The sequence below is a fragment of the Hippoglossus stenolepis genome, chromosome 24 (genome assembly GCF_022539355.2).
Source record: "Hippoglossus stenolepis isolate QCI-W04-F060 chromosome 24, HSTE1.2, whole genome shotgun sequence".
Taxonomy (NCBI): Eukaryota; Metazoa; Chordata; class Actinopteri; order Pleuronectiformes; family Pleuronectidae; genus Hippoglossus; species Hippoglossus stenolepis.
The window spans coordinates 972,515-985,929 of NC_061506.1; the positions used below are offsets into that span (position 1 = coordinate 972,515).

At 48.6% G+C, this 13,415-nt stretch overlaps 1 protein-coding gene across 1 annotated transcript in view; it reads right to left on the reverse strand.

Annotated features, from left to right (window-relative positions):
* tns1a (tensin 1a) overlaps positions 1-13,415 on the reverse strand; it is a 61,267-nt gene that overhangs the window by 25,555 nt on the left and 22,297 nt on the right. The window contains 7 exon segments of the mRNA XM_035150692.2: positions 231-295; positions 381-503; positions 593-643; positions 718-889; positions 1,083-1,132; positions 4,271-4,312; positions 5,200-5,238. Of these exon segments, the coding sequence (XP_035006583.2) occupies positions 231-295; positions 381-503; positions 593-643; positions 718-889; positions 1,083-1,132; positions 4,271-4,312; positions 5,200-5,238 (542 nt within the window).

Here is a 13,415-nt window from a genome sequence, read left to right on the forward strand (position 1 = left end):
CCTGCGAACATCTGCTGGCGTTTAGGACGCACAACACGTTTGGGTCGCCCCCTCGCGGAGCCAGAGAAACAAACCCACCAGAACTCTGTGTTTTGTCATAATAATCACATCAGTGTTTCAGGTCTCAGACCTCGAGGCCTGACGCTCCCGTCCTCACGAAACCTCTGAGCTTCTACTTCCTCTAAACTGAACACCCCCCGCCTCAGCTGCGTCTGCTTATGGGCTGGTACCTTGCGGATATGTTGCTGTAGTGCATGTACGCTGCCACCACCACCCCCGTCCGGCCTCGGTTCCCCTGCAACACAGAAGGAAAGCGTGGTCAGTCACATGTTCACAGGAGGTGTGTGGATGTTTCTGGATGTGGACGGTGGCTGCTCCACCTTGTTGTGCAGCACCACCACGTTGCGCGGGTCTCCGTTGAGCCACGTGTCGATGGCCTTGCACATGCTGCAGATCTTGTCCAGCGCCGGTGCATGATGGTCAGGCCAGCCGAACTCCAGGACCTGGGGGGGGGGATATTCAGATGATTTCACCCGTGTGGTTTCATGAGGCAGGCGTGTACGTGTGTGTGTGTGTGTGTGTGCACGTGTACCTTGTGGTTTAGGTTTGTTAAGTCATTCCTCCGCTCGCTCAGGTTGAGCATCTGAAATCACAGAAACAAGTGTAAACACGAATGAAAACTCTGAATCTGGTGTCGTTGAACGTCACGTCTCTCACCAGATAGTGTTCTCCGTGTTTGGAGCGCAGCATCGTCGCCACCTCCTTGAGGTGGTTGGTGTAGCTGAGCTCCTCGGCGGCGGCGGGGAAGGAGACGGAGATGATCCTCTCGGTGATGTAGACCAGGTCCACCTCATAGCTCTCCTCCATGGCCGGGACCACACTCTGACTCCTGCACAGGCAGAGGAGGACGTACCATCACTACATCGCTCAACCCAGCATCGAACATCCAGCCTGCTCTGTCCCAACGAGACTCTGGAGGCCGGACTTCCAGCCCCAACACTAACCCCCCCTTTGGATTTCACTTCCATCATGTTTCTGCTGCAGAAAATAAGCTGCAGGACAAATAACTCGCTGCGTCTTACCTGGACTGCTTTCTCCGGATCTCCACACTCTTACAGGACCTGGTAGATCCCTGGAGAGCACGCACACACACACACAGGGTGGGGGGGGGGAGAGGGAGATTATGATTCATAAGTGTATCCCACATCTGGTAAGGATGATGATGTAACTGAATTACAATCTGACAAAACGTATCAGGGAAAAGTCAGAGCACAGAAACAAACAAATGTTTTTGTAGAAGAACAGCAAGAGGAAGGAAAGAGGAAGAGGAGGAGGAGGAAAAGAAGAAGAAGAAGCAGGAGAAGAGAGGAAGGATACGAACTAGATGAATGCAAAGAGTTAAGTAGATGAAGGTGGAGAAAAGGGAGGTGATGAAGAAGAGAATGGATAAAAGAAGAACTGATGAAGAAGGAAGGGGAGATGTGAGGAAGAATTCAAAGAAAAGATGAGAAGATGAACAAGGAGGAAGAAGATGAATGGGCGGAGGAGGAGAAGAGGACGAGGTAGAGGAAGAGGAAGGAAGAAAAGAAGGAGGAGAATGAGATGAAGACAAAGAAGAAGAAGATAAGGATGAAGAAGAAGAAGTTTTCTAAGTGAATGTTTGTGAGGAAGAGGAGACGCTGCAGGACAGAAGCTGCTGATGAAGACGAACGAGAAGACAAAACAACGACACAACTTCACACGAATCCTTTGTTTCTTTACACAACCTCATCAAAGAGAGAGAAGGTCTCTAATCATCACAGGAAGGTTAAACACACGCGGCCTCAAAGCTCGCCATGCTGCTCGCCGTGACGCTCGCCGTGCTGCTGCTGACCGAGCTGATCCCGGCCCTGAGAGCTGCAGCTCGGTGATTTGACAGGAACCAGATGTGGGGCTGGTGTTTTCTAAGTGAAAGCGTCTGCTCGCACGCGGCTGCAGGAGGTGTGACATCACAGGAGCAATCTGTTGACGTGTTGCAACACGGGAACTGGAAACGCCGCAAGAAAACCAAGTGGACGCCTCATTTAGAACAAAACACCTCAACGTGTTGCCTGAGCTGGAAACTGAAGGTAATCCTGGTTTTACACATTATTCAATATATGTTTTATTGCTATTATTATTACGTTATTGTCATAGTAGGCTTTCGTTAAATAACACAGATAAAAAGGTTTCATCTCCATAACAGCAGTTTGTACTTCCTGTGTGGGGGTGTCCTACCTTGTTAGACAGGTGCCCAGAGCTCCACCTCCAGGCTGAACGCAGCTGAGAGAAACTCATGTTTCCAACTCAACTTAATACTTGATCAATAATAAACTACAGCTCAGTATGTTTCAGAAGTTCAGGATCCATGTGTCTCGAGCCTCAGGACCTGGATCATGGAGCTCTGAGACGAGGAGTTCCCTCCGTGAGAAAAACTGTTTCCCTCGCTCCGTGAACGATGATGTCACATGATGATGATGCCTCCTCGCTCTCCTCCTTCCTCCCCCGAGTTTCTCCTGTTTTCTCTCCTCCCTCCTCCCGTCTGTTCTCTGGGACCGCTCCTCCCTCAGCGTCATTATCTCCCATTATTCCCCCGTTCCTCCCGTCTCTTTCCTCCCAACCCATGTGTTTGTATTCTGGATGTAGACGAACAGTGTAAATGTGTCTGACCTGAACTATCCTCAACAATCTAGTATAATCATTTTCACAATAAAGCAGTTTGTGGTGACCACTGTTGTGAAATCGGGTGAATGTCGTCACTCTGTCCTCCCCTGAGGCACGAAATAATCCCCCATAATGCACTTGGGAGACCCCGAAGAGCCCCCCCACATTGTCTCAATTATGGTCACGACGGGGCGTTTGGATTTGAAACCACTGTGAATATATCCTATGTGGACTGCAGCCAAAAAAACATGACATCAGCACCTCACCAGTCTGTGCACACACACACACACACACACACACACACACACACACACACACACACACACACACACACACACACACACACACACACACGTATGGAAAACCCCAACATGATGAAGAGGACGCCAGAAAAAAAAAGGCTGAAGTGAAAGCAACATGATACGATGATGCAACTAATATAAACGCAAAGGTTCTGGTGAAAGTTGTAAGGTTTTAATAAAGTAAATGATATTAATATGGCTGTGATAGTTGTTTTTAAAATGAACTTATGTATCTTTAGGTTTATGAAGTTATCTCATTATGCTTTTGATTCTTTTTAAAATGCTCCACATTCTCTAATAATGGTTTAAAGTCCGTTCTCTCTGCGTCTCTTCTCCTTCTTTTCTGTTTCCCTTCATCATCCCGTCGCCGTCTCTCCTGTTTGCTCGTGTGTGAACGTACAGAATGTGAATTCATCTCCCACACAAGCTGCTGCACAAACAGATCTGTGTTTATAATCTGACTCTGAGTCATCACACAGCTAAACATCCAGACAACGACTGACGCAAACACCGACCGTCATGACTCAGAGAGGAAAGTCAGGGCTGCTTTCATCTTCTGAAAGTACGCAGCTTCTGGTTCCGTGACAGAGAGACGCTTGAAATCTACAAACATCTGAAACAAGCCAACGTGTTCTTCTCTCTCTGACGGCCGCCTTTAAATAAACTGTTTACTTTTAGCATTAGATCTCTCCTCTCTTATTTTCCTGGAAGCTCTTGATGGTTTAGCGGCGTCAAGCTTTTTTTTTACGTGCACGCCGAGTCTCGTGGGCCGGGGCGCCTGGCAGCGAGCGCTCGGCACAGACGAGGCTTTGGTGAACTGGTGAGAACAGACGCCGCTGCAACTTTCCTCTTCCTGGAAGGTGGGACGCAAATATGCCACCGAACAGAAGCTCTGCCACTAAAATAATAATAAATGTTGAAGTATCATCAATTATTTTGTTGATAAATCTAATAGCAATTAATTCAATATGCATTTAAATGATTAATGACACTTTCTATTGTTGATAGTTTGTCTTAAATCAAATATAAAAACTTTGAATGTTTAAGTTCTCGCCTAAAGCTTAAATGTATCTCAGGCTCTGATTGGTCAGCTCTCACTTTCTGCACGGTGCTGCCCCCTGGTGTATTTCATGAATGGACGATGGTGAACATGTGGTGAATATGGTGATAATGAGTCAACACAGATGTGTGTGGATGATTGTTATTCCAGCGCTTTGTTGCAATAACAGCAGCAGCATTTTAAAGCATGTCTCCTGGTTGTGAGCAGTGAGGGAGGCGTCACTTACCGGTGTATCTACATGCTTTAATGGCAGCTGAGGAGTGGGAGGCTGCAGAGAGAAGACACAGTCAGTTACTCAGTGTTTCTCCCACAGTGAGTGACAGGATGAGACGGAGACGCAGAGCGAGAGACTCCCTGACACACCTCTCTCTCTCTCTCTCTTGGACACACCACACTCGCTCTATTCACCGATGTCTCTCTCCCGGATCCATACACACTTTCTCCGTACACACACACACACACACACACACAACACACACACACACACACACACACACACGTCTGTTCACTGAGTGTAAAGTGCAGCGTCTCAGCTGATGCGAGCTCCGTACACACACGAGTCCAAAGTCAATAGGTCGTTCCTGTGGACGAGGAATGTTCCTAATTTGGTCTTTTCATCAGAACCAGTGGGGAAAACATATAACGGGACAAACTCGGATCAACACATCACTGTCAGTATCATGTTAGGTCATAGCTGTGAGGGAGGTGCCTTGCTCAAGGGAATCTGGGAAGGTTTGAGACAAGGGTAGAGTGTATTTTCTGCATTTGGTTAAATTGTCGTCATTATTATCATCACCACTCTAACGATGAAATCTCAAGTTTGCTCTGTTGGGATTTTCCTTTGAGGAAACAGAGGAAGCTGTTATGGTTACAGCTTCTGACCTTTTGACCTCACATTGCTCCCAGTATGTGTGTGTGTGTGTGTGTGTGTGTGTGTGTGTGTGTGTGTGTGTGTGTGCTTCCCCACAGTTCCAGGAAGCCTCTCAGCGTTACGACCGGGATCTCAAGGGTCAACGAGATCTTGAAGAGTTTCCTTTACGGCCTCATTTGTGCTCACATTCACACACATGCACACACACACACACACACACACACACACACACACACACACACACACACACACACACACACAGACGTGCACGGGGGTTTACTCACCACCTCATAGTTGGTCGTGGTCTGACATGATGTGGTGACCTGGTGAAGAGGAGACACAGATGAGACCAGAGAAGAAAAACATCCTGAACTGAACCTAACCTCTGTTTTATCTGAAGTTAAATCCGTCGTAAACTAGAAGCCTCCACTAAAATCTAAAGATACTTCAGGGCGACGGTTTGAAAGCGAAGCAGAGACGTCTTTGGATGTTTCCCCCTGAATGCCTGAATATTCCCCAAATCACGCTCGGCAGCACAGAAATAGCCCCCGCCTCGTTTGACCGGTCCTCTGCGTGGGAAAACATGTCAGGGCCTCTCTGGGCTAAATCACTTCTGGCTCTGACTCCACATGGAAACTGGTTCCTGTGCAGAAAACAATCCACCATTGGACTGCACAGTTCACAGTGTGACAGACGGGTCGACCCAGGAAACGACGCCACCTGACGGCAGCACTGACACAAGCAAAGGATGAAAAACACCGGGAGCACTTTCCCAGAGTCGAACGTGAACTCCTTCTGTCTGCCTGAGCCTCTAAAACACAAATATGTTCGTTTTATTATCGAATCAGACAAAGAAAAGCTGAATTCATCAAATGTTTGGTGTTTGAAAATGGAACAAATCGATAGATAGATTATTGTTATAGAGTTTATCTCAATTGGACAGATCTCCACAGTTCATTTCATCACCACCAGATCTCTGAAATTCCTCCACCGTGACGTGAACCGCACGATGCTTTCTTTGGCGTTTACTGCTGCCTGAAAATGATTTAACAACTCATCTCTCTCTTTGCCAAACAGTCTCAAGCTGAAACTGGAAGAGAAGCTAAACTCCTCGGCTGTGTTTGTCCTGTTTAACAACTTCCTGTCTCCACAACAACCTGTTTTTCCTGGAGCCTTCGCAGCAGACGCAGCCCGGTGCCACACAGGTGCTGCAGAGGCAGAGCTCCGAGCCGCTACCTGTTTCCAGAACCTCCCAGCAACAGTATCGCTTGTCCCCTAATTATAATATCACCTCAGAATTAGAGCGGTATTGACTTCCTTGTGTTGCAATGCAGCTTCTTTAAATAGCAGTCAGGGTATCACAGGACAATTTAGTTCTCCAAACAGTTTGCTCACAGGCTCCTAATAGTCTGCATCGGCCTCTGCAGCACAAATCACTCGTTACGATGCGTAAACAGTCGCCCTCTGCAAACTGAGCCACTTCCACTTGATTGTATTTACTTCCACGTGTGCACATAAACACGCCACATGCACACGTATGTTTGTTGCGGGGCCGATGGATGTTTACGAGCCGTGAGGACGAGAGCGAGCGATATCAGCGGGCAGCAGACGCAGGGCCGGGAAGGAAGTGATTAGTTTGCTCCAGAAAACAATCATCGACTTTGTAATGTGATCATCATCAAGTGTAAGAGTCCAGGTCCCACCTAGTGCAGGAGGATGTGTGATAGTGGGTAAAGATACTGAGTCGTGCATTGATCTGCATCATGGAATCAGCCAGTCGATGTGAAACGCCATTTTTAAAACCGTAAAAAATCTGAATTTAAACGCCAACATCTTCAGGACTCGAGTCAGATCCTCCTCGAGGCCACGTGCAGGAAGAAAAACCGTCAAAGGAGATTTCACGGAGCAGATTTACGAGGCTCAAAGTATCAGTGACAGTTTAATATCCAGCGTTTAATAAAAGGCAGCTCCGGCCTGATCCCTGTTAACTGCAAAATACAGCATCTGAAAAAGTTGTTGGTCATTTGGAAAACGAATGGGAAGTGGATTCAGGAAGGAAAAGGCTCATTCAAGCCTCGTCTTCATCACGAGAGAATATCTATTCATCCGAGCAGTTGATGTGCTCTTTAGCAACGCAGCTAAAACCCAACGATGAAGTTTCTGGTTTGCTCTTCACTGCTCTAACTAACCCGGCGGCCCCAGTGGCCCCGGGGCCTCATAACGAGGAGCCTCTGCCTTTATTCACCGCTGACAGGAGGTGCTGTTCTGCAAATGTCCCGACGACGACTTCCTCCAGTATCAATCTAAGGGGAAGAGTTACCGTGGCAACTCCACATCCAGAGAGACAGCAGCATCCGTGTGAATCACAGTTTATCCCTCTAAGAACATGTTTCTGCAGATAAATCACACGAGGCAGCGGAGATCTAACACACACGCCATGGTCTTAATCTGACATTCCTCCACACGCCGTGTCTCAGTGAAATCCTCGACACATCGCTGTGCAGCAGGGCGAGAGAACAACATCCCCTGACTTCAGCCATATATGGAGGCTGCAGCTGCAGAGACGGACTAACGCAGGATTCACATGAGCTTCAGACGCTCAGACGGATAAAAGTGGAGGCGTCTCCGAGAGGCGCCCGCCACACGCCTCAGCACCGGGCCAGAGCAACACCTGAAACTCATCCCTCGGTTATTGTTTGTGCAGCTTCCTCTCTGGCATCTCCGGGTCCGAGAGGAGATCCAGCTCCGATATTTGTTTCTGATCCGTCAAAGGTGAGAAACGTGGAGAAATAAAGTCCAGTTTCTTAAATAAAACCAACGCTGACCTTTTCTCTGACCTCGGCGTGCGTCTCCCCGATCACTTCCCAGCCCAGCTGCCGTCAGACCACAGAGAGAAACCAGCAGCGACAGAAACAAAGGGACTCATGGTTGGTTTAGGGTTTTAAAACAGCGAGTTTATAATCTCCTCAGGTCACGAGGGGCGTCTGAGGAGCCACTGAGCCAGAACAAGGAGTCAAGCGAGTCACCGCAGGGGGCCCCGCTGCAATCTGTACCCAGCCGAGAGGCCTCATTAGGGGGTGAGCAGACGGGGTCAAACATCTCAGGTGAGTTTCACTGAGCCACCCTCGTCCTCACGGCGAGAGCGAGGATCAGCGTTAATGATTTCAGCTGCACGACATCAGAGAGTCTGGAGCCAGCGAGCTGAATCACTGCGAGTTAACACGCTGCTGCTCACACTTCACACCTCCCACCAGCGGCGTCTGACAAGGAGGAACACGACCGGCTGCTCACTAACTTTGGCACAACGCGATGATTTCAGCTCATTCACCGTTTCTGTTTCCAGCTTTTTGGTGCATGGAAAAAACTGAATTTCAGATTTCTGATAAACATCTTTGATATCTCACACATGTGTATAAATCATGTCACTGGCTCTGATGAATAACTCTTGGCCATTGGTCCGACCACACTCTGAATTCCTCCAACACTCCTCCTGCCCACAGCCGCTGCCGCGCTGGGAAAGTTAATTCCTCACTTTCCAAATAAGGGCCGAAGCTCAAACAGGGGTTCAAACATCAGCTGGGTGAATAAATCCACTGAGCCGGTGAAACAATATGAGCTGGAGAGATTTAAATCAGGGAGGAATAAGAACATAATTACAAAACACAACAAGATATTCAATCTCATGATTCAACATCTTCAGAAGAGAGAACAGACGCTGTCGACCTCAGTTTGTCCAGAACGTGAACGTCCTGCTGCTGTTTCAGAGGCTGTGGGACAAACAGGATGTGAAGAACTTTCTGTGTACAAACAAAAAGTCTAAATAGTTGTTCTTGGAACTAGAACACGCCGCCTGCCAGCTGCTTCCCCTGACGTCCACCAGCACACGGTATCACAATCAGAGTTTCCCCACAACATGAAAAACACAAAGCTCTTTGAATGTTGTGTCTGCGGCGTGATATCCACCGAGCGACGGACTTCCTGGTGAAGAGTCGACCACCTCAATCTCCGACAACAACTGTTTCACTGGTTCAGACCAAACAACACACAGGAGGTTATTTACAGAGAGATTCATCATCGGGTGTCGAGTCTGAGGCCCGACGAGGCTTCATCGAGCAGAGAGCGTGTTTTCATCGTAACTGGGAAGCAGCTGATTGGTCGGCTCCGCACGCCGTTAGCCTGTCGGTTCCTGTTTAATTAGGGGGGGGCTGCTGGATGTGACCACTAACAGCAGAGTCAAGCGAGAGTAAAGAAACAACGACCGAAGCCAAAATCAACTTTGGACACGTCCAATAAAACACTTTCTAGAAAACAAGGAATCCTCCTTCCTGATCTACATTCACTCCTCTTTCAGATTTACAAGGAAACACTTTGTTTTTCTTTTCATCTGAACTGCTCTTTGTTCCTCTGCTGCAGCCGCTTGCCTCTTATTGACAGAAATAAGTTCGCAGGGAGGTTCAGGCTCGACTAATTCAGGCGTTGGCCTCTTGTGTGGTTGCGAGTTAAATGCCATGCTCCCCAGTCGCGAACGCTTTTTTAACACTTCACCAGCACATAGTTTGGAGATCTGGTCGTTTTGTGTTCTCTTCTCGTGAAGGAACCGACAGAATATCCTCAAATTCAAAAACACGTGAGAGGAAACACGAGCTTCTGCCACTTGTCCGATGTGTGGAGAGATGAAACGCACAGAAGGAGACGGGGTTTGTTATGAATGACAGATGGAAGAGACTAATAGCTGAAGAGGGATGGATGAACGGCGGCTCCACAGCATCACTCCTCCAGAGCGCACGTTACGAGACACCAGGGAGACATGAGTTAGGGCTCGCCTGGCAGTTAAACAGGCTTTTTGACAAGGTGGAGAAAGTGGCTGAGCGATTTCCCGTGAGGCTTACGACCGGTATGAAGAGCGTGATGTCACGGCGTGAGCGTCGGGTTCAAGGTTACGTCACGTCTCGGAATAAAACCCCCAAAAACGCTCCAGAAAAATGAAGTAAAAAGAAAATTGTGTATATTTGAAGCTGCATTCCTTTTGCTGTTTGCTCTTCAGCAGGAGACGGGACACACACGCGACCTCTCGACCGCTCGTGTTTACCGCCGTGTTGGCTGAAGGTCAGAGGTGAACGACCGCCATTATCCGCCTGCATCCCCTCTCGAAGGTGTCGGAGAGAAGGAGTGTGAGAAAGAGTGAAGCGGACGAATAAGAAGAAGATCTGCCCGAGCAGCTGCTCTTCTTTATCTCCTGCGATGCCGGAGCAGACGCGGGTCACGCCGGGAGAGAAAACACGTGTTTGCCCGCCGTGTTGACCGGTCGCTGCGACGCTCCCGCCACAAATCACTGCTCGCCGGGTCACGGAAAAAATGCTCCACACAGCAGCGTTCCCATGATGGAGGACTAACCCACATCCTCAGCACGCAGAGAGACAAGCAGCTGAAATGACATCTGAAAATCCCCTTCGCACAAACCAACACTGGGAATTCATGAAGCGGCTCGTCTGAAGAGTCTTTCAGGCCAAAGAAGAATGCAAAGAATTAGAAATGCACAAAGTGTGCATGTGGAGATCTGCTCCTACCTGCAGCCCAGTGCCACTTCTCCTCAGCTCTCTCCCCCTCTGTCTTCGTTCTACCTCTGCATACTCGCTGCCCTCGGACCCCCCTCCAGGAGAGAAAGAGGGCAAGAGAGGGAGCACCAAATACAGACGCCTTCCTCCTCCTCCTCCTCCTCCTCCTCTTCCTCCTCTCACACTCAAAACAACAGCAGTAATCCCAAACGTGTGCCAGAGAGCTACTGAACTGCTCTGTGTGTGTGTCTGTGTGTGTGTGTGTGTGTGTGTGTGTGTGTGTGCAGCCTGCGGACTGCACCGGGATCCAGTCTTTATTCTGCTGGCTCCGCTTCCTCCCGTCAACTGCCAAGAAGTTTTTGAAACACGCTATATAAGGCCAAGAAAGTGGCTTGGGGCTCATTATGATTCCGGTACCCAAAACGAGAGAGCAAGAGCCATCCGGGGGCAGACAGTAACTGTATCCCTCCCTCTCTCTCCCCTCTGTCTCACCCCTGCCTCCCTCTCCTCGTCGCTGTTGACACGGGGAGAAGAAGAAGAAGAAGAAGAAGAAGAAGAAGAAGAAGAAGAGGAAGAAGAAGAGGAAGAGGAAGAAGAAGAGGAAGAGGAAGAAGAAGAAGAAGAAGAGTTCCTCGGCTCATATTTGTCAATAACTCATTGTGACGTTAACTTCACCTCCTCAAGGTTCAGGTCCCTCTGCAAAGTTAAATGTGTTAACTGACAAAATAAATAAATGGCCACAAAATGTTAGTTATTAAGATAAATATGAAGTAATTATAAAGAAAATGTTCATGTCTTATATCTTATCTTATCTTATATCGAATTATTCATAGTGACGTTATTTATATTTGGGCTCAAACAGTCCTTGTTGAACCTTTTCACAAAGTTACGTGTAAAAAAAATTAAACTAAATGCTCGTTTTTCCAAGTTCTTCTTCCTTCCTGATCTTTAAAAAGACAAACTCTGGAAACTGCATCTTGGAGTTGGTGCAAACCTGCGAAGCTCCAGTTCTACCTGTTGACAGCAGCTTGGTTCCACACACAGATAAAACCCTCGGGGGGGAACATATTTGCCGACCTCCCGCCGGTGCTCTGGACACTTCGGGAGGGGGGGGTGAACTCGGCTCTTGACCTCCAGACGAACACTGAGGTAAATTGGGCCATCGGTCATCTGCTCGCACCCGGTGATTACGCCGCCGGTACGGTTTGTCTGCCAGAGCCATCTCCCCATTCGGCATCCATACCGCCGAGGGCGTCGCCATGGAGACGTGCAGCGGCCGCTCTTTGATGTGACGTGCCTGCGTCGGGGAAACAGACTCGCCTCTGTGGAGGGCTGCTGAGGAATGAGGAGGTTTGGCAAACGTGTGTGTTTATGTGTGTGTCTGTGTGTGTGTGTCTCATCGTTCTCTCTCCCCTCCCTCGCCCTCCACCTCTCCCTCTCTTGCTCTACCTTTTTCACTTTCATGCTTGGATGCTCTCTCTCTTTTCCGTGCCAACATTCTTGAGCGCTCCTCGTCCTCGCTTCTACGCACGTCTTACCGTGATTGTGGTTTTGCTCCGTGCACTTTCTGCTCTCGGCAGACGGAGCAGAATAAAAACAGAAAAACCTCGGGAGGAACACGGCCTCTGCAAACCCTTTTAAAAAGGGAGGAATGGAAGCCTGCTGAGGATAAAGTAAATTTAGCGACTAAAAACTTCGGACTGAGCGATATAAATAGTTCTGTGTTTTACAGTAGGAGGTAAAAAGCGTCCCTGTTATATTAAAGAGCTTCTGGGCTGCAGTTTATGGAGCATGTCATTTGCCAGAGGTCTAATTCAAGTCACACATCCACACATGTTAGGATGCGGATTAAAAAACGTCAGGATGCCGGGATTAAAACTCAGGGCCGCAAAACGCTTGACCTCGAGGAGGAGGAGGAGGCCCGGCTTATTTTGAGTTCGGAATGTGCATTAACATACTTTAAAGTCAGTTAGTGAAAAGTGAAAACAGTGAGTTTGAATTGGGACGAGGCCCACGTCCGTCTGTGGAACGGTTCAGACCCGTGTTACGTCAGAGTGAGCGCAGGCCGACAGACGGAGGATCTCAGGCAGCGACAGATGAAACGGGAGAATCTCAGTCTCCTCACAGCCAGAACATCCCCGGGATTCTCTCCTGTGTGACGAAGGATCCGTTAGATCTAAAAGTAGAACCGCAGCGTGTGACCAGAGCTGCTCGACAGGGCTGCGCTTTTTTATTTTTAAGAAAAACAACAAGGAAAACACAACAGAGGATAGAAAAGGACGACGCCAGCAGGAATAACCTCCCTTCTTTCTCACATCCCTCACACCCTCTGGGATTTTATTCCTGGACCGCTCACTTCCCAGTCCTCCCGCTTCGCCCCCGCTGCCGCTCCGAGAACGTCCACAGCCACAGGAAGTGGACGAGCCTGATTGCGAGAGCGTTTTGTTTGGCTCCAGCTGACGGCAGCGATAAGCGAGCTCGGTGTCCAGCGATGATGTCGTGACACCAACAGCTGACCTTTGTTGTTATTATTAGAGTCAAGCTGGTCGGTCAGTAGTAGCACAACCACAGAACTACACAACCACTTCTGGTTTTTGTTCTTACAACAATAAACCAACATCTGGCTCCTCTGGTAAGAAGACGTCATCCAGTGGAGTCGCCCTCTGCTGGTCAGTACACAGAATGCAGTACAGGAGTCTCCATCCATCTTTATAAACAGTCTATAGACACATCTAAAACCCAGTTCCTACTGGTTTGGGATGTTCCAGGGGAAACACCAACTCTCTATCGATTCCTCACACTTTGCTTGTTTGTGATATTTGAAGACGAACTCCCTGTGATGTGTTCCAGACTCCGGGCTGTTCTGTAGAAAACAGAAATACCTTCACGGCTCCGTCGAATCTGAGCTCGCACGCATTCATCTTGCGGGAGAGGTAGAGTTGCAG